We start from the raw sequence: 21,151 nt of genomic DNA on the forward strand, positions 1-21,151 counted from the left end.
CAGTGACAAGTTTTAGAAGGCTTACACACACAACATGCACAAGCGCATGCATGCTCTCCAGTCACTTCTCATTAGTCTTGCCAATTAAATTTTCTGTATTAAAAGACTTCAGAGCTGCACCACATTAAGAGATGCTTTTATATACATCCAGGCTAAATGAGAAAGTGTGTAAATGGATAATGACATGGTATTAAATGCCCTCCTTTGAGTTTTCCTGAATTTTGGTAACTGTGATATTTTTCTCAGACGCTGCTATTTCTTCTTTTATCAACCCAAATGTGCTGTTGGTCTGTTTTGTTGCAGCCGAGTTCTTGGCTCTGTGTCCCAGTGGCATCGGTATAACTGGCGATGGAAGAGGTAATAACACACAAGCAAGTCCACAGATGTGGCAGTCAAACATTTAAGGCAGTTTTTAAATGTGATTTTTTTGTCCTTGCACCTTCATCAAGTTATTCTTTGCCTTTTCAGATATTAATGAATGCGCTCTCGACCCTGACATCTGCCAGAATGGAGTGTGTGAGAACATGCTGAGGACTTACAAATGCACCTGCAATGAAGGCTTCGAGGTAGACCTGACAGGCAAAACCTGTGTTGGTAGGTGAAGTGCTCCACTGTGTACTTTTTATATCAAAAGTCGTAATGCAAGAAAACCATCATGCATCTTTGTGCTTTTCCTCAGATATTAATGAATGCCTGATGAACAGGCTGTTATGTGACAACGGCCTGTGCAGGAACACGCCAGGGAGTTTCACCTGTCAGTGTCCCAAAGGATTTCGCTTTGACCCTGAAACGGATGTCTGTGAAGGTCAGGGAAACTCATCCTGTTGTGCAGTACAGCTTTACATAATCAGTTTCTACCTAATGTGATAAGTCTGAGGAAAAACACCCAAAATGGACCTTTTTTTTGTGCCCAACAGATGTGAATGAATGTGAGTCGAGCCCCTGTATCAATGGAGAATGTGTGAACAACCAGGGGTCCTTTGCATGCTCGTGTTCAGTGGGCAGTACTTTGGACAAGAATGGTCTGGAGTGTGTAGGTAAGTAAGCATGTTGATGTTTTTGATTAACATTATCACCAAAACAAGACGTGGACTGTTAAATTAGTAAAGACTGTAGAAACTCATTTTCTGTGACTAGTGTGCACTGTACTGTAAATTCCTAAAAGTAACTACATAGATCACATGACTGTTATTTAATTTAATCCACTAGGGTCACTCAGCTGGGTGTGTTACAAGAGGAGACAGGGTAGTCAAAGGCAGTTAGTCGCCAGGCGTGTCTCCTCGCCTCTGGTTTGAATAAGTTTTAGTTAAACTTAGTAAAACCATTTAAGGACTGAGACTTGGACCCCAGAGCCAGACCAGAACTCCTGTGCAAGGTTTGATTCTTATGGAAAGATGATGACTCTGCAGTAACTGTTAGAATCTCCTTCACTATATAATCAGAAACATGTTCATACATTTCCTTTGAAGCGGCAGCTTTATGGCAGAGTTGAAAACTAGCTGTTGTTGTTTATGGTGCTGTAGTCATCCCACAGCTGCTTCTTCAGTTCTGAAGTAAGTTCTTCTCTGCTGGCAGACACTTGTCACCCCAGAAAAATATGCAACCATCTATGATATTACTCTTTTACTTTATGGAGCACAGAGGACTGCTGAGCAGAAGAGATGAATAATGCATCTGGGACTTCTTTTCTTTCTTTGTCAGTCTCCTTTTTTGCTGTCACTGCAAAAAATATCAAAATAAATATAAGTATTTGAAAACTAGTGTGTTAAGTTATTAGTTACTATAAGAAATCATCTGAATAACTGCTAGCATTGACTTCTAGTAATTCAGACATTTTTCATAAACAGAGACAACTAAGAGCAACTGCTGGCTGAAGATAGTCAATAATCGTTGTGAGGTCAACATCAACGGCGCTACACTGAAGTCCCACTGCTGCGCCACACTGGGAGAAGCCTGGAACAGTCCATGTGCGAAATGTGAAAAAGGTAATCTGAAACACAAAACTGTTATTGGACCATTTGGCTTGACTGGTAATATGTTTATTTTGTCTCTTGCTGTTTTCAGATCCAATCTGTAATAAAGGCTTTGCCAGAGTCAGAGGAAACGTCTGTGAGGGTAAGGCATGCTTTTAGGACATCCTGATGCAGATGTCCTGCAGACAGGCAGACTTGTCTTTTTATTTGCATAATGTGAAGCACTGAAATGGTTGTTTATGTTGCTGTTTCCTCTCTGCTGATTCTCAGATGTTGATGAGTGTCAAGTCTTTCCTGGCGTGTGCATCAATGGCAAGTGTGTCAACACACAAGGCTCATTTTTCTGCCAGTGCCCTCCAGGAATGACTGTTGATGTCAGCGGGAGGACGTGCATCGGTTGGTTATCTGTTAGCGTCGCCTCTGTGCATTTTAGTCATTTACACAACTTAATATTCTCATATCATATTCATGCAAACTATGTGTCTCTGACCTCCAGACCTGCGTACAGAGTACTGTTACCTTACTCATGATGATGAGCGCTGCGGGACTGCCATATCAGGAAAGCACCGTGTGGATGCCTGCTGCTGCTCAGTTGGCGTTGCCTGGGGCCCTGAATGTGACGAATGCCCAGAAAAAGGTACTCCAGAATATGCCCAGCTCTGCCCACGGGGCCCAGGCTTCTCCCACAGAGGCGACTTCATCAATGGCAGACCTTTCCTCAAAGGTATTGTGCTGTTTGTAGACAACATGAACTGCATGACTCATCCTATCAGTGATGTCTCACATCTTTTCCTATCTGCTCTTAACTGTAGATATAAATGAATGCAGGATGATAAACACCCTATGCTCTAATGGGAGGTGCAGGAACACCATTGGCAGCTTCCGTTGTCGCTGTGATAACGGCTATGCTCTGGACTCTGATGAGAGGAATTGCACTGGTGAGTTTGTGACATACTTACTGTGCAAAACTGCACAAGCTGTGGATAGAAGATCAGCTTTTTCAGCTTTACAAATGATACATTTAGCTGTTTTTAAACTACACCAATTCACAAATTAGTAGTTTTGCAGAGGCTATTTTTTTTTTTTACTTTATTCACGCAGCTTCTATTTTTGACTAAAATGTCTGCTAAAGTTTGCAATTCCACTGTTTTTCCACAAGTCTAACTATTTTTCATCAATCCCCCTTTCTGGATATCTCTGCCAACACCAATTACAGTGAAGTGTTGTAAAGCTGTTGCCTTACATTCGGCTCATTTAGTCTGTTGGGAGTCTGGCTGCTTTGGACTTGTTGGAGCTGGTCCCGTGTTGTCTGGTTAGCTACATTACTGCTCAGCCGAAATGTGAAGACACCGCATGAGGTTTAAAAGGCATTATAGATTATTTATTCTGAAAAGTTTTATAGGCACCTGGTAAGTAAGGAATACCTGAAACCTTTTAACCTCATTGGAGTAAGATTCCAGCCTGAAGTATTTGTGTTGAAGGTTTCAAAATGTGGCTTAAAACTGAAAGGGACCAGGCCTTTAGGTGTAGACTGTAGATGAATCTGCTTTAGGGGACCACTTAATCTCAATTTAATCTTGTTTTATAAACTTTCTTTCATGTAGCAGCCTTTTGTTAAATACTTTAGGCTTTCCTGCTCTGTTTACCCTGCACTAAAACTTTGTAACTTAGCCTCTTGGCTTTTTCTGTTGATCTCATCTTACAGAACAATAAAGAACACTTTGATTTTATTCTGCATGTACAGGTGTAGTTCAAAGGGAACGTCTAACCTTTAGTTTTCTTGCATTCCCTTCCTGTAGATATTGATGAGTGCCGAATCTCTCCGGACCTTTGTGGACAGGGCAGGTGCATCAATACACCAGGAGATTTTGAGTGTGAGTGCTTTGAAGGGTACGAGAGCGGCTTCATGATGATGAAAAACTGCATGGGTGAGTAATAAATTCTCATATCTGAAGAGACTTAATACGCATGAAATGAATCTTTCATGCTTTGGATAGTTTGGTTCAGCAATATGCAAATACCAAACTCTCTTGTAAGCCCCGTTTCCACTGGCGATGAGGATTCTTTCGACCTATCAGCTTCACCATTTTCGGTTGGATTGATATGATTTTTGTATGATTGGGTTTGTTTAAAACGGATCAAACAGTGCCAGTGTGAACGTGCTCTCAGATTGGAGAGTGCTAAGGAACGATTTATGGGTGGGGAACAACACCAACCGTTGCTCAGAAGGGGGCCATTTCTTGGCCAAATGAAACAACTCAGACCTCAAAATTTTTGCATTTTGAAAAAACAATTTTATTGATGATTTTAACACCTTGTCACATTTCAGTCTGACAGTTAACCTTTGTTGTAACATGAACATCCAACAATTGAGAAAATATGCTGAACAACTGCCTGACTAAAAAGTGACAAGGTGTAAAAATTCACAATAGTTTTCTTCTTAAGCTGCAATGAAATTCTTTAGATTTGAGAGGCAACAAATGATGAAAATTTTGCTCGTCTTTTGTCACTGTTCTGTTTGCTCGACTTCCCAGTCAAAATTCCTCCCTGAGCTTCCAAACTGAGTGTTTTGACTGGTGTCTGCTGCAGTTAAGGGGACTTATTTAGCCAAGCCAACTATTGGCCATCGGGGATGGTGTTAGTGATGATCTTTTATTTCCCTGCCCTTTTGCAGTATAAAGCAAAATGCTTCTGTTGGACCCAATTTACACATTTTTCTTCCTACCTTCATACCTTTTTCAGGTCACTCGCTAACAAAGATCACCATAGTTGGCTGACTAGTGTTTTGAATGAACTCTTTACAATGTTAATGTGATGTTAAGTGTATTATTTTTCAATGCTAGAAAAGCATACATGTACACAACAATGGTGTATAAGATCAACTGAAACTAAGATTTCTGAGTTTAAAAACATTTAAACGACCTAAAAGAGCAAGCACTACATAAGTCACCAAAAACTGAGCAACTAATGAACTGACTTACGAACATTGTCTTCACCTGAATGAGTCATGCATAGACTTCAGCTCTATTTTGTACTACAAAGTTATCCCTTAAACACTTTGTTAAATGGAAGTATCTGAGAGCAGAGAGCTATTCCAGCCGGTAACGGTAAACTTCAGGGACAGCCTGAAACTCAAACCCAGCCATCCCTACTATGCTCCCCGTTGGCTCATAAGTTTAATATGAGGTGCTTAGGTAGACATGCCAGAAGTGGAACTCACTCTCGAAGTAGATGATGTAAGCTTATACTTGCAAACTGTGTTCATTTGCAGATATATGTGTATGTGTGTGAGAAATGAGACTTTTAATGACTTTATTTAAATCACTGTGGCATGTTGACTAGCTGGGCAGTGTAGTCACAAAGGCTAACAAAACTGGTCCAGTTTTATGATTATTTCAAAGATAATTGTCTTTTATTACGTTCGGTGCTTGACCGCATGTGAAGTCAATCTACTGGCCAGCAATATGAATTTTATATGCAACTGTGAGTCCTGATATTCTACAGTCTGTGAAAATACTTTATGCTCTGTTTTGGTCCTGATGTACCACTGACGCCATTTGATTAAATTCTTGAGAGTCTCAGTAATTGTTTTGGCCCAAATCTCCCATTAGACCAAAATTGGCATGACAAAATTTACTTGCAGGCGGGGGCAAAATTACCAGCTTGAAATGGAAATAACGTGAGCAATATTGTAATCATTCTTTCATTGTTCAGTTCTCTCTGCAAGGATATAAACAGCAAAGACTTCCTGACTGCCAGTTCAACAAAGTCTCAAACTAGTTTTAAAGTGATCAGTCCAGTGGGTTTCATAGGTTATTGCTGGGAGCTGAAATAAATGTTTACAGAGGTCAACCTGGGTGTGACTGAACTTTGACACTGACTGCACATGCTTGTGACAGTGTGTGTCCTGTTCACATGTGTGCGTGTCTTCTTCTGTCGTCAGACATCGACGAGTGTGAGAGGAACCCTCTGCTGTGCCGTGGAGGTGAATGTGTAAACACAGAGGGCAGCTTCCAGTGTGTGTGCCCGGAGGGACACGAGATCGCCCAAGATGGGTCGGCCTGTCTGGGTGAGTGATGAAGTCATCACAGAGAGGCTAATCTTCCCCAAGCCTTTTCTTTTTTTTGTCTCTTCTTCAAGTCATCTGTGGGCCATAATGTACTCTCTATGGTAATTTACAAAAAGCTCAAAGGAGGAGTTAAAAGGGTGAAAGTAAGATTAGCCTGTGAAGAGACACTTTGGATCTGTTAGTGGGTTATGTATAGTTAGATAGATGGGTTGATGGGAACTGGCTTGTGTGTATGTGTGTGTATCTGCATGCATGTATGTTGATGTTGTGGAAGTATGAATGTATCAGAGCTGAGTTGAATAACAACAGGTGTAGCTCTGGTCAGCAGAATATTAATAGTATGACATTATAACATGATATCAAAATGATGTCAACCAGTCAGCCCTACAAGGCTGCGTGCCTGGATGCTGTGTGTCTGAAAATAGTGGCAGGCAGGCTATATAAGCTTGGGAGAATGGATGAACGTGGTCTTTTGTCCTGAAGGGGTGTCCCCCTGGTCGGCCGAATAAAGGATCATTAAAGACCTCTGTCTGCAGACTCTTAATATCAGCAGCCCTTTTGATAAAGAATTTATCTACGACAATGTGTACTTTTCATTTTTATTTAGAAACTTCTAGTTTTATGTATATAGTTTCATTGGAAATTTGGTAGATTTGGTCATGTTGCTGGGCAGAAAACTTCTAACTTGCCTGAACAAGTGTCTGTGAATGAATGTGTTGGCTGTAAAATGAGCTGATTCCTCAAACAAGTTGGTGTTAATATATAGTTATTTTCAAATGTTGTTGACTTGAGTATCTTATTGATTTGAAAAGTAGCCAGATTACTATTTTTATTCCAGAGCAAGAAGCAAATCTGACTTTTCCCACACTTTCTATAGCTCATTGTTTAGTTTATAGCATTTAGCTGGTCATGCATTACTCACTGGGTGTCATTATGATGACCTAATGCAAAGCTAGAAAAAAAAAAAAAAAAAAAAAAGAGAGAGAGCAGCTGCAAAGTACTCAAACATACAGTACATTTTGAAAAAGTGTTTTTTTCTGTCTTTTGGTTTATAAGTGTTTGAATATAGTTATAGTGTATGCATATTACATTTAATGCAGATTTAGTCTGCTTTTTGAAGCTGCATTCCTTATTGTGAATTGCAGTGAGTGGAAAGCTATTAGTACTTTTAGAAAAAACAGTTATGATCAGTTTATTAAGTATTTTTTAACCAGAAAGTATTAATGAGCTAATCAGGAAAAAAGGAAACCAGATTAATGCACTTTGAAAATTTGAATTCGTTCCAGCTTAAGGTGGACACTTTGCTCAGCTGCACTGTTTTCATGGATTTTAAATTCATACCAGCTATAGTTTTAAACACTTGTTTCATCCTGACAACTTTCTTCTGCTTATTCAATATTTGGTCAAATAAAGTTACCCTTCATTACTAAGCTGATGAAACGCTTAAGTTAAAAACATACATACAGTTTGTGTAGCATTCCACTTTGAGCCATTGATATTGAACCTTCATACTCAGCTCTGTGGCACAACGCTGTAGCTGAGCAACATTGTTAAACTGATGTCCATCCTTTTTCTCAGTAACATGAGGAATGTAACCGCCACATCAGTCTTCCAAAGGCTGGATTTTTGCACCTCAGCCTTGGCCAGACCCACTTGTTTTGTCTGCATTTGGTCCAGAATACTGCAGTGAATCTTAAAACCTGTGCCAGTGATATGAGACAGTATTTCACCCATGCAATTTAGTCACATATGTGATTTAAGTCATTTTTTTAAGAATACACCAGTTGGCCCCCATGTAAATTTCTGAACTTGTCTACTCATATTCTAAATTTAGGCCTTCTAGATCCTTAGATAAATTGTTTTTTAATGTTTCACAATCACGGACAATGGGTAAGGGAGAATATGGATTTATGGGGGCAGCTCAGGGGACACAGCGACAACATGTTCTTTTTAGATCTAAAATTTCTATGACTGCATTGTTGTGTTACAGATATCAATGAGTGTGAGTTGAGTGACAGGCTGTGCAGGAATGGCCAGTGTGTGAACATGATAGGCCGCTACCAGTGTACCTGCAACACAGGATACAAATCCACTGAGGACAGACTGGACTGTGTTGGTAAGTCTGAAATTTGAGTTTTTTTTGTTCTCAGGCAAAGATTCTTTTGATTTAGTTTCTGCTTTAAAGCTCTTTTAATGGCCATGTTGTTGGCTTACTCTGTATAAAGAACTTTGACTAGTGTAACTAGTTTGACTCTTTCTGCCACTCAGACATTGATGAGTGTACGATTGAGAATGGCGGCTGTGAGACCTTCTGCACCAACTCAGAGGGCAGCTACGAGTGCAGCTGCCACAGCGGCTACGCATTGATGCCTGATCTGAGAACCTGCACTGGTCAGTATCTGTCTTCTTGACCACTTCTGATCACTTTTATCAAAATGTGGAAGCAAAAACAAACAATCTTTCAGTGATTTTTCTTGTACTTCAGAATTTCTCACATATGGTTGTGAAAAATTACTTCAACACTTGTATTTAAACAGACCTGAGATTAGCAAAAAAGCAACACATGAAAACGCTTATACGTGGTTAGCTTATGCTTCGAAGGTTAAAACTAAGTTTAAAGAATGTTGCGTTTTGTTATTTAATTTGAACTGTTTATAGGCAGTGAAAGCTGATGGTAATTGGCATCTCTGGTAAAGTTCAACATAATTTCCTTTTAGTTTCTGTATGTGTTGATTTCTGAGAATAACAGCAGATTTCATGAGCAGTTTATAGTTAGACTCAGATTTTGTCATGGACTAGAGACACAGATGGACGTCAAGGCATTGCTGAGGTCATTGGAGAGCAATGACTTTGACTTATGTTCAGATTAATACACAAGCTCTTTCCTGAATTCCCCTTACAGTAATTACTTAACCATTTAATGCCATAACTAAGAAAAAAGAAAAGAAATACATTGGAGAAATGTTTATTTAAATTTTTTTATTTTCTTGGGAAAGGGTAGGGATTCCTATTTTTTAAATAACTGATTACAAAATCAGAACTGAAAAAGGAATGTAGCATATCTAGATTTATAAATATCATAATCATAAGCTGGACTGGTCGGTGCATGCAGATGCAGCAAACAAAAAGGACAGAGCAGACTCTTCTTTTTTAGGATGCTTGAATCCTTTAAGCTCCACAACGAAATGCTGTACCTCTTCTATCAGTCAGTTGTGACCAGTGATGTATTTTTTTATGTTGATGCTGGGGGAACTGAATGACGGCCAGAGAGAGGAACTGGCTCAACAAACTTGTCAGGAAATGTGTATCAGCGATGGGAGGGCTCTGTTGGAGAACTTGTGGAGAGGCATGTTAGGAGCAAGATGCAGGTCATCCTCAGGAACAGTAGTCACCACCTGCATGACACTGTGGTCGTCCAGAGAAGCAGCTGCAGTGACCGACTCCTCTCCATACGCTGCAGGACTGAGCGGTTCAGGATGGTTGTTTATCCAAGCCACTATAAGAGTCCACAATAAATCATGTTAATTTGCACTTTATTACTATTGATTGTAGTTTTTAACTTATTATATTTACTGTTGTCATGTTGTGGTTTTGTATGGTAGTGACAGTGCTTGATTATGGGAAACATTGCATGCTGCTGGACACCTGAATTTCCCCAGTTCGGGATGAATAAAGTATGTCTTATCCTATTCTACTTGGATCAAGTGGTAGAAAAGGCTTAGGTAGGTTTACTTTCACAGCGTAATCACTGAAAATGCATCTACCAGCAGGCAGAGCTGGATAGTAAAGAGTAATAACTAAATGCACAACAGAATCTTATGTAGATTTCTGTGTTCTGCATTGTAGACATCCACAATGAAACATTGTTTTCTGTTGTAATCTGAATAAATCAGCATGCATTAACTTAAGATTATTTTTTTTTGTCTGTCCTTACTGCCTTCAATCCTCAGATATTGATGAGTGCGAAGAGAATGCTGACAGCTGTGACGGAGGCCAGTGTACCAACATCCCAGGGACCTACCAGTGTCTGTGCTTTGACGGCTTCATGTCATCTGAAGATATGAAGACCTGCCTGGGTAATGGATGCATATTTCAAGTTCAAAATGAGACTCTGAAACAACCCCTTCTGCACTTCTGCACTTATTAGAAATAGGAGGTTCAAATTCCTTACGATTTACTGAAACAACGTAATGTTCGCTCTAAAGTTTTTCCAAGATGTGAGTCATGAGAATATAAGAGCTAATGACTCAGATCTATGAGTCTGTGCCTGAGAGAGAAGGGAGTAGTGTTGTTGTTGATTTATATGATAAGTGAACATTGTGTTAGCTTGGCTGAGCAGGAAGGAATGTGTGACATTTAGACGTCTGGTTCCACTGAGAGAGAAAACAAAAGCTTGTCATCCTCTGTGCGAGGAAGCCTAAAGGGTCTACACAAACACAAACTCCTATTATTGCTGTATTTATTCAAAGTAAACACGTTTTATAGCCTCAATAGAGTTCAAGATGTAAATTTTTTCTGACTCACGTTAATATGTCACAGCTTATCAAAACCAGTTTGGCAGGCGGAATCAACAACGGCTTTTAATAATTGTCATAAACCTTTCCTTTATTGTGGTTTTATTTAGCAAGCTAACATCTTGATCCGTGGGTTTCGCTCTCTGTCTAGATGTGGATGAGTGTGAGCTGAACCCTAACATCTGTCTGAGCGGGAACTGTGAGAACACAAAGGGATCCTTCATCTGTCACTGTGACTTGGGATACTCTGTACGTAAGGGAACCACAGGCTGCACAGGTGAGTGAACAAACACATGGTGAAGTGATTGTGTTGAGTCAGTAGTGGTCTGCTGCTGATTACGTGCATTTGTGTGTGTGCACTGTTTTGTTAAACAGCATGAATGAACGAAAATCAACAAAGGATGGTGAGAAATGAGAGGATTCAGGGAGAATGTCTGGCTAATCAAAGGGAGCCCTCACGTCACTGACATACGTTCAACAGCTCTTGTCTGGCTTGATAGGAAACATACAAACACACACACACATTAACCCATACACACATGCCATCCATAACAGCAGCAGGAGCAGTGAGATCACTATCTTCCATCAGATGTACGCATCACATTGCACCTTTGTTTATTCCTGTGTTGCTCTTTTATTAAGCCCATTTAAACATTACGTGATGGTTGGAAGAGTTCTGCAGCACGTAATCACCTGTAACGACTCCAGAACACATAAATACAAGGTCCAACTGGCTGCTAGAGTCTTGTGCTAGTTTGGACTCTCTTGTCATCTAGCGGGAATTAAGTCTGATTTATAATGCTACTTAGTTTGTAATTAAGGTCTACTTGTAAGTATGGTCAGTGATTTTCATCTGGCCTTGTCTTGAAAATGAGTCAGACAGCAGCAGCACGTCTTACTTCAGGTGCAAATAAACAGGTTCGTCTGAAGTTTGATACACTGGCCATGTCTCACTTGCAAACATGACTGCTCACGCACACAGGGCACACACTCAAGCACTCCGGCTTTTTATCTCATTAAAATGTCCATAAAGTATTTTCCTTGTATTGAGAAAGCTGGTGCCGAGCAGCCGGTTCTGAATCACTCGTTTGGAATTTCAGCTCCAGACCAGGAAATCAAGACTAATTTCTCTCAGCCATGCAGGATGGCTTCTAATAGACAAGTGAACAATCCCTGCTACTCTTTTTGGAACAGATTTCTCTCCAATGTACTCAGACAAAAAACTAAAAAAAAAAATAATTTCCTTGTGTCACCGTGTTGGTATGTGTGGATAAAATCTTGAATTTCTCTGAGTGTTAATTGAGTGGTGCTGAAAGCCCAGATCTGATCCAGCTGTTGATGAGGCTCCCACAAGATTTGTTTCTCTTTATGTTCCCCAGTATTAAGCACACATTTCAGCAATTTTTGTGTCTTTGCATGTGTCTTGTAAAGTTAGGTTTGGGTGGGGATGTATTGCTTTAAAAGCCTGGTAGGGCCTCGGGATAAAATCACATTGTAAACCATGTAAATGTGTCCTTGTTGTGTAGCTGATGTTCTACATCACCAAAGAAGTGGTCATCTGCTAAGCATTTCAGCCATCATGCCCATGTGAGAAGAGAATTATAGAAATGGCCCATCCCCATTGGGAATAACGGCTTTTTAATAACATGAAAGCCTCTGAATTTTACTCTTATTGAATGTTGTACTCTAAATGAGAACATGATGTCACAAAATGAATTTCAGCCTGTAAAATGGGAGAGTTGAAACTAGCAATTGAGACTATAAAGTCATCAGAGATTTGTTTTGAGGATGTTTATTCAGTCTTTCCAGGTTTAAAAATGACAGGTTAAATGACAGCGCACACAATTTTAAAGCTGGACTTTATAACTTTAAAAACAATAAATCATTCTCTTCTAGTCTCTTCCTGCTAAAAGTGAAATAAATTAGGAGGTGATACAACATTGTCTCAGTCAGTTTAGGCTTTTGATGAATATTGTGGCTTAACTAAGTCCCTTTAGTTGCTGTTTGTACTGCATTTTAATGCACAGACTATAAGCAATGACAATGAATATGTCCAAGAAACATCTCAGTGTTTGTATTTCCACTAAGCAACATTGTTTTACCTCTAACAATGGCTATTTTGACTTGACTTGAAAGCTCTGAATATTTGTTGTAAAGGATCTTTTTTCTCTAGATGATCAATAAATATAAAATATGATAAGAATAATGATATGTTATTATTATAACAAAGTATTAATTGGAATTAAAATATACAAGGTTAAATCAATTAGTGAAGTATGTGTAAGAAATATAAAAACTAAGGCACTTTAGGGTGTTGTTTAATATTAACATGTTGACGGTGTGAATATGATATATAAAAAGATCTGGTTGGTCTCGCATGTTGTCCCTGAGATGGCAAACCAGTGGTTTTCATGTAGTAGACTCTTGTGGTACAATGGCAGCAAATGTAAGCGAATAATGTGCCTTTCAGTCCAAAGTTTCAAATAGGTTGAACTTTGACCGTCGTACACTATTGTGAGTACTTGTGCAGTCAGTAGACAGGAAGCATCTGTCCAGATACAGAGAGCAAAAAAAAAGAAATGTGTGTATTTTTCTGACAAAACCTTGTTTTAATCCCTTGTGTCTCCGCATCTGAGAGTGCAACAAGGCTGGAGATAATGCTTGTCTTCTTTATTTTTTAGCATAGGGCTGACACATCATTCAGCAGTGGGCTCAGTGCATGTCACCATGAAATTGGAAGATTCGATGCCTGAAGGGCTGCAGCCATTCCTTCATCCCCTTCCTCTTGTTAACTACATTGTGCTTGCTAATGAAGTTTACTTAAAATTGTAATTGACTTTACAGAGTGAGTTTGGTTACTTAATGGCTCTACTTTGGTTACTTAATCTCACTACTTGAGCTAATATTTAGCGTTAACCCATCCTGCTAAGCCTGCTATTATTAGTGGCTAATGCTAGCTTAATATTTCTGGAAACAAATTTACTATTGTCTAATGATTTTAGCCAATATTTTAGGGTGTGACCTAATAACAGACATCTGAACAAGACTTTAGATGGATACATACAGGTTAACAATAGCAAATAAAAAGAAAACTTGTCTTAGAAAGTAGCAGATATACTAAAAATAGAATTTCAGCCATTGTGTTCTGTCATTGAGTTCTTCTCACTTGACTGCCTCGAACAAGACTAATTAATAAGCTTAAATGCAACAGACTGCAGTAAGAAACTAGAAAAGCTCTGTTTGCAAAACATTTTAATACCAGAAGCCTTTAGACAGTGCATATTTGTTCATAGACTTATATCCTTAGAAATGAACTCATAATTCTGCTTTGTAAGAGACACATGTGGAGGATGATAGACCTTAAAAGGAAACTAGAGGGATGTGTGGAGAATGTGTTGGCCTAGACCAATGCAGTTGTAATGAAAGTGCTCCAGATGATCACCAAAATTTAACAGATTCTTTTTTTTTTGTCTTTAATCCTCCTCTCTATTAAGTTTCATGTGGTTCAGCTGGGTAGTAATTTTGTATATTCTACTCATTGCATTTGTAGAGTATGGCATTCACATGTTTGTATGGTTAAATGTATAAACTTCATTTAAGACTGGCAGGCAGACAGATACATAAGACAATCAGGCAGGCGCACAAACTTGAAGACAGCTGGACAAGTAGGTAGGCAGATGTGTAATTCTCTGCTATCTCTTTTGATGAGTTTATTTCATCTGTCAAATATTGTCCTAATTTAATCAAAGATTATGTTTGACTCCAGCTTCAACTGCTAACACACTCCTCGCATGCAACAGCTCCTTGTTTGCAATTTGCTTTTTTTCTTGTGTATGTTTATTGTGCTCTTGCTATCATCAAAGGCCAGGGGGGAAAAGATCAGTAATTCCGTCTGTAATCCATGGAGATGCGTTTGCTCCTAGGTCTCATATTAACCCCATCATCAAATGTAGTGTAAATATACCGTACCCTCTCCTCAGGAAGACCGTAAACCAGCAGTGCTATAATCTCTAATTCACAGTGCTTTGAATTACTAGCCTCACAAAGACAGACACGGAGAGGAGTGTGTCTCATTGGCTGACAATTCCTAACATCTTGATCAAGCTCATAGACAGGCTTCCCTTTTGATGTGCAGAGACACGCCACACACACTCACACAGCCATGCTATCAAAGTTCTAACACTCACTTCTCAGGCATAAAGCCAGGTACTGTGTTGGTCAGTGTTTCACAAGTTTGTTTTGGCTCAGATTAGAAGTCATCATTGTTGTGTTGTAAGCCTACATTGAGTTTTTCCACTGTCCCCATTTAGTCGATCATGTGAGGAGCCAGACTTGCACATTCAGGGTATCTTATCACCACCAGCTGCTGTGTAGCGATCTTTATTAGCTCTACCCCACAGGATGTAAACAGCTTCATGAGAAGGACAGAATTTATTAGTAGCCAATAGTAATTGTTCACATTATTTTTTGGCCATCATTTATTAGGATCCAGGGACATGTGCAGCAAGTTAGCATATTTAAATAGAACAATTGTTCCACTGGCAGAGTTTAGAAACTGCTCTTACAGTATTGCTCTGAAGGGATGTTTACTTATGGAGATGGCAACTTGTCAAAACACATTTTTGTAGAAATGATGTTTTGGAAAGATTACAAATTCCAACATAACATCTTGGGTGAAGAAAAAAACAAACACGAGCATTAAAAGATAGTCTTTAAATTACCAAAAGCTATCTTACAGTCTTTAAGAGTAGAGAAAATCGACCCCTAAGTAATCTCAGTAATACCATTTCATACAGAGTAAGGACTTAAATTTAGTGTATTGTTATCCCATATGTTTTTGTTTTTTTTTTTCTTTCTTTTTGTGGCTTTCTGGGCATACTTGGACAATGAATATCCAGACCATTAAACCCTCATAGCTTGGTTGTTAGTATCAGAGACCAGGGGAATGCCTCAGTGTCTTACACTCTGAAATAAAGCTCTCCAAGGATAAAAGCAGTGAGCCAGAAAGACTTAGTTCTGTCGTCTGTCTCCTGCTGCTAGCTTTATACAATTCAAACCAAGCATCAACTCACTCCACAGTGCCAAGAACCCCGCTTGAATGAGAAAGCAGACCCAAATCATCCAACCATCAGAGCTGTATCTGTTTTTCTTTATATTGGCCTTTTGTTTGTTTCTTCTTTCTCAGATATCAATGAGTGTGAGATTGGAGCCCATAACTGTGACAGACATGCGACCTGCACCAACACAGCAGGAAGCTTCAAATGCAGCTGTGCACCAGGATGGGTTGGCAACGGCATCAAATGCACAGGTAAATTGGAGCAGATTGATATTTGGACATGTCCCCAGTGTTTTTTTTTTTCAAACATAGGGCTCAAATGAATTTTAATATGGTAAAAATAATGTAATTCTATTAACAGATGTTACTGTTTCTAAAAACAGCTGTATCTATGCATTTATACTCTAGTAAACAGTTACCTATTGCATTTATTTGTGCCAGAGTCCTCCAAAGCTGTATGTGTGGTTCTGTAAATTACTTTGTTAATAAATTCATGGCTAAAATGCATTTACATGGATTTTTATCACTGTTTCTGTGATATTTCCCACCTCATTTAGTAAATTATTCATATGTTTACAAATAAATGTCACATTCTTTAGTGCTTAGATTTAAAATTTTATGTTTTCAGCTGAAATGAATAAACTTCTGCAGATGTAATTATATTCTGATTTTGGCTGTGTTTCAGACCTGGATGAGTGCTCAAATGGGACACACATGTGCAGCAACAACGCCGATTGTCTCAACACAATGGGCTCATATCGTTGTGTGTGTAAGGATGGATTCTCTGGAGATGGATTCTACTGCTCAGGTTTCACAAACAAACCCACCTTTCATCTTCAGAAAGATACTTTGATGCATTTTGTGTTCATAAACTGTGTGTGATCATTAACTATAGACAGTGATGAGTGTGCAGAGAACCGCAACCTGTGTGACAACGGCCATTGTCTGAATTTGCCCGGAGGCTTCCGCTGTGAGTGTCACATGGGCTTCATCACTACGCTCGACGGCAAGGCCTGTGAGGGTAAGGTGCTGCTAAATACGCCTGTCCCAGCTCCAGACCTCTGAATCTGCCTACATCCTAAATTTTGTTTAAAAAGGTCTGGTGTTTGCACTTGTGAATGGCTGTTTGTTTTCCTGTTTGGAGAAACAACGGATTCAAACAGATGTCGCCTTCAAAAAGAAGTCATGAGATAGTATTTCTGTTTGCAGGAAGTGTACAATGTGTTCAGTATCAAAGTGGTTTCAGTTGTGTGAACAGTTTTGGTCAAGTGACAATAGTAATCCATCTTGCCTTGTTTCCTTTTCAAATTAGGCTGTTGGTTTGGTGTTTCAGCATCACATTTCCTACTTAGAAATAATCATGTTGATCACTGACAAGTTCTTCATCACAACCTGTGACGCCAACACCGTGAGACATGAAGGCTGTCACCAAATGCTTGTTTTCTCACAGTTTTTAGTGATTTGTTAGTTGTGACAAATCAAAGTATATCTGGTGGTAGATGTTAATGCAGTTTTCTGTTATTTAAACATATCATTATTTAGCTTGAGACCTTTCTACACAAACAAAATAATGCAATGTTCTACAGACCCTGCACAGGGTGAGTTATTTTGTTTGAATTTCAGGCTAATTCCTGGCATCCGGTATAAGTCATAAAATTCTAGCATACACTGGTCTAGAAACTGATTTAAATCCTTTTACATTATTGCTTGCGAACTGCAAGCTGTATACACATTTCAGATTTATTCTCGGATGTTTAACCTACATAGTCACCATCATGAAAACAACAAATAAACCTTGATGTCAAACAGACAGATTAGGTTTTATTGGAAAATCCCAAATGAATGACTTTAGAAACACAGCAAATAAAAAGATTTCCTTACAGCTGTACTGCATGTTGTAATTTAGGTTTTTACAGCTACATAGTTAGCATATCAAAAATTGGAGGCGAAGTTCAGTCTCATTAACTTTAAACTGTAACATAAAAAAAAACTCTTACATTATAAAGTCTATGTATTTATATAACTATACAAGGATTTTAAGATGAGTAAACCACACAATGCATCAGTTGTGTATGAGTTTCGATGTGTTCTGCGTTTGCTGTGGGCTGAATGCCTACATTGAGGGCATTTTGCAGCTCTGGTAAGTTTTAAGTAAGATGTTATGATTAGGTAAGATGGATGATTTCACCGTTTTATTTATGATTTGTTGTGGACAATTATGATACATGCTTACAGTGATAGGCACTGCTGAATTCTTGAATAGACTGATCTGATTGTGCCATTGGGTCAACCCTAATTTACCTGTGGGGTCATCTCTGCCTCAGCACAGGCAGGACTGAACAGCTCTAACAGTGTATGTGTGACTACAGCAATCTGTCTTTTTTTTGTGTGTCCCAGAACTGTCATCCTGTGACAGAGATGAGCTGCTTTCACTTCCTGTCGCTGGCTGCCAGTTTTCCACCATCATCCAATGATCCACTAATCCCTCACAGCTGAGCTCTTTTCTTTCTCTCTCTGTCTCTCTCACAGATATCGACGAATGCACTTTTTCAGACATCTGTGTGAACGGACGTTGCCATAATATTCCAGGAAATTTTAGATGTGATTGTAACCCTGGTTATGAACTAGACAGAAGTAAAGGAAACTGCACAGGTAACACAAGTCAATAAAACAATTCAGCTGCCTTGTCCAATTGTTTAAGCCTAAAAGAAGTGAAATCACACACCTATCCTTGGTGTTGTTACAGATAGTGATTTATTGATAATACAATTTAAAAAATATAAACTATGTCCTGTAAATATTTCTTTTTTTTCTCAGATATCAATGAATGTGCAGACCCGACCATCTGTATTAATGGGATGTGTGTTAATATTCCTGGAAACTACCACTGTAACTGCCCGCCAGACTTTGAACTCAACCCCACTCGGGTGGGCTGTGTAGGTGAGACCCAACGAGCTCTTCTAACAGATAATGTTTGTTGTTAGCTTAGCGCAGAACTATTTCCACAGCTAATGTTACACCTGTATGTGTGAATATAGACATTCGCTCTGGAAGCTGCTACCTGAATGTTCGTCCACGGGGAGACGCATCAGAAAATTTGGTCTGCTCCAATGAGATTGGAGTTGGGGTTTCCAAGGCCTCCTGTTGCTGCTCTTTGGGCATAGGCTGGGGACAACCATGTGAATTCTGCCCCCCTGTCAACTCAAGTGAGTCACTAATCTGTCACGTGAACTATGCATGCTCGATTAATGTTTAGTTTTTGTTTCAGTTCAGCTGAATGGTTGGTTACCTTTAGTGAAATGGCTGTTTAGCTGTCGCTGTGCTTGTAAGCACTCTGCAACAAACAAAATAAGTTTCCCAAGGTTCAGTTTTAAGGTCCACTTCCTTAATGGCCTAGGTTACATTTTTATTTTTTAAAGACAATGGAAAAAAACATCCTAATATTTATTCTGCTTTCTCTCAGGTGCGTGGGCCTAATTGTTTTATGTACTGCAGTCTATAAGCAATTTGTTTTATTGCATGTTTGTTTGAAACAGGTCTCTCTTGAGAATGCCTCAGTGAGGTTGCCTGTATAAATAAAGGTTAAATTAAAACAGAAGATATATACAGATTTTGTATCATTGCCCATGTCCAGTGATCTCTAGTCTACCCAGGACACTGTAGATTATTTCCAGCTTAGGGAGTAAATTTCTGGCAGAAAATCCATACGTAATTCTCCAGATATTTCTCCGGTGTTCATATAAGTGAAAAGAATAGTGGAAAACATTGGAAGAGGTTTTACTATTTCACTTACATGAAAAGTCCACTTAATTTGAACTGTATTGTTGATTTGAGTGATATGGCAGCAGATAATAGAAATACATAATATTCCAAGGAAATTGCTTCTACTTTTGTGTAGTGTTTTCTTGCCTTGAGCTTGATTTCTTTTTCCTCAATAAATGTTGCATGAAAATGAGTGAAAAATGAGTTTTGAATGTCACTAAGTGGCAAACTATTTGAAGGGGAACAACCCCTCTGGTAGTTGTTTATATTATGGATCAGAGTAAATCATCTCACCCTTAATTCCTTTGAAGTGGATTAAGTTTTTTTCCCAATCACGTCATCAAACAGTAACAGCAGTGTAGAAGTGAATCTGGCCTCATAAAGTGGGAGTTAGCTGTTCTGCCAGCAAACAGACTCACATGCTTCCTTTTCATGTCGTGTTCACTCTAACTAATGTAGCTGGTAACAAACAACCTAGAAAATTCCCAGCAAATGGTTGAAAACATTACGGGCAATGACTCGCTGTGTTCATGAGAAATCTTCCTTCAGTGATGAGAACAAAATTTTCCTTTTTTTCATTTAGTTATTCTGAGTAGCTGAGGTCATGTCCGGTAAGCTGAGCTCTGGAAATAACTCTCAAATCAGAAACACCTGATCAGAAAAACACATCTTTTGTGCAGGCATTTTAATCAATTAAACATGTGACTTAATTCATCGTCTTCAGTATCAGCCAACTCTTCCTGACAATTCCTGTAACAGAGCAAACTCTGCTCTGTTTTGCATGTTTTTGTCATTGTTGTTTATTGTGGTTTGTGTTACAGCTGAGTACAAAACGTTGTGTCCTGGAGGAGAAGGCTTCAGACCAAACCCTGTAACTGTCATCTTGGAAGGTCAGGCTGAGGCACGCTACCATCTGTACACACTTAGACACACACCCACATGCCACTGAGTATTTTTCCTTTTTTTTTTTCCTTGCTAGACATTAACGAGTGTCAAGAGCTGCCAGGCTTGTGCCAGGGAGGACAGTGTATCAACACCTTTGGGAGTTTCCAGTGTGAATGTCCGAAAGGTTTTGCCCTCAACCTAGACACCAGAGTCTGTGAAGGTATGAAACACATCCATATGTTTCTGCACAGCACCACAGGCACATTTGCACATAGGTGACCCATCCCTCTCGATCTCTTGCCCTGGGGTGTTTCCGTGGGAAGGAAATTGAGTCCATCCATTGAGGCCTTCATTGTGCGACACATGGAGAGGAAGGAAAAAGCACTGAGAGCAAAAAAGACAAAGAAATATTGGATGATGTAGTCCCACTGCAGCTCATTCAATCTAAATATGTGTCTGCTCTCATTCCCGTCTGTTGCTAACCCAGCGAAGCTCAGTCAGGATGATGAAGCAGCTGAGAGCCTAACTATGTCCAGAGGAGTAAGGCTATGATGTGGTCAGCTTTCTCCTCAGGGAAGTACACTGAGTCCCAAGCAGGCAGGCCAGAGATGATAGATTGAGAGGAAAATGCAGGAATGAAAGATAGCCAGGAAAAAGATAAATACAATGGGCGTACTGAAAACAAAACCAGGACCAGAGAGACGGAGGCTGAGGTTTGAACAACTTGCTGTCTGTTTAATTGCCATGTGTTTGTTGGCCAGAAGAACAAAAGAGGATGTCGGCTTTGTGAGGTCCAGGATAGCTCAACCACTCAAGTCCCAAATAATCAGCTGTTAATCTGTTAGTTTGACTGGAAGGAACAAGCACTGTTAATTTGCGGTAATGTGCTTAG

At 39.3% G+C, this 21,151-nt stretch overlaps 1 protein-coding gene across 3 annotated transcripts in view; it reads left to right on the forward strand.

The window, feature by feature from the left end:
• fbn1 (fibrillin 1) overlaps positions 1 to 21,151 on the forward strand; it is a 68,618-nt gene that overhangs the window by 26,012 nt on the left and 21,455 nt on the right. For 2 of the 3 annotated variants that reach the window (XM_041981986.1, XM_041981977.1), the window contains 23 exons: positions 304 to 357; positions 469 to 594; positions 680 to 805; positions 918 to 1,037; positions 1,848 to 1,985; positions 2,065 to 2,115; positions 2,244 to 2,369; positions 2,470 to 2,697; positions 2,786 to 2,911; positions 3,773 to 3,901; positions 5,917 to 6,042; positions 8,033 to 8,158; positions 8,311 to 8,433; positions 9,993 to 10,118; positions 10,708 to 10,833; positions 15,742 to 15,864; positions 16,298 to 16,420; positions 16,508 to 16,633; positions 18,142 to 18,264; positions 18,430 to 18,552; positions 18,651 to 18,818; positions 20,196 to 20,264; positions 20,354 to 20,479. In XM_041981986.1, coding sequence (XP_041837920.1) covers positions 304 to 357; positions 469 to 594; positions 680 to 805; positions 918 to 1,037; positions 1,848 to 1,985; positions 2,065 to 2,115; positions 2,244 to 2,369; positions 2,470 to 2,697; positions 2,786 to 2,911; positions 3,773 to 3,901; positions 5,917 to 6,042; positions 8,033 to 8,158; positions 8,311 to 8,433; positions 9,993 to 10,118; positions 10,708 to 10,833; positions 15,742 to 15,864; positions 16,298 to 16,420; positions 16,508 to 16,633; positions 18,142 to 18,264; positions 18,430 to 18,552; positions 18,651 to 18,818; positions 20,196 to 20,264; positions 20,354 to 20,479 — 2,832 coding nt within the window. The remainder of the gene's footprint in view (positions 1 to 303; positions 358 to 468; positions 595 to 679; positions 806 to 917; positions 1,038 to 1,847; positions 1,986 to 2,064; positions 2,116 to 2,243; positions 2,370 to 2,469; positions 2,698 to 2,785; positions 2,912 to 3,772; positions 3,902 to 5,916; positions 6,043 to 8,032; positions 8,159 to 8,310; positions 8,434 to 9,992; positions 10,119 to 10,707; positions 10,834 to 15,741; positions 15,865 to 16,297; positions 16,421 to 16,507; positions 16,634 to 18,141; positions 18,265 to 18,429; positions 18,553 to 18,650; positions 18,819 to 20,195; positions 20,265 to 20,353; positions 20,480 to 21,151) is intronic. The other variant, XM_041981992.1, reaches the window with a different exon arrangement.

The sequence above is a fragment of the Melanotaenia boesemani genome, chromosome 1 (assembly GCF_017639745.1).
Source record: "Melanotaenia boesemani isolate fMelBoe1 chromosome 1, fMelBoe1.pri, whole genome shotgun sequence".
In the NCBI taxonomy this organism is placed as follows: domain Eukaryota; kingdom Metazoa; phylum Chordata; class Actinopteri; order Atheriniformes; family Melanotaeniidae; genus Melanotaenia; species Melanotaenia boesemani.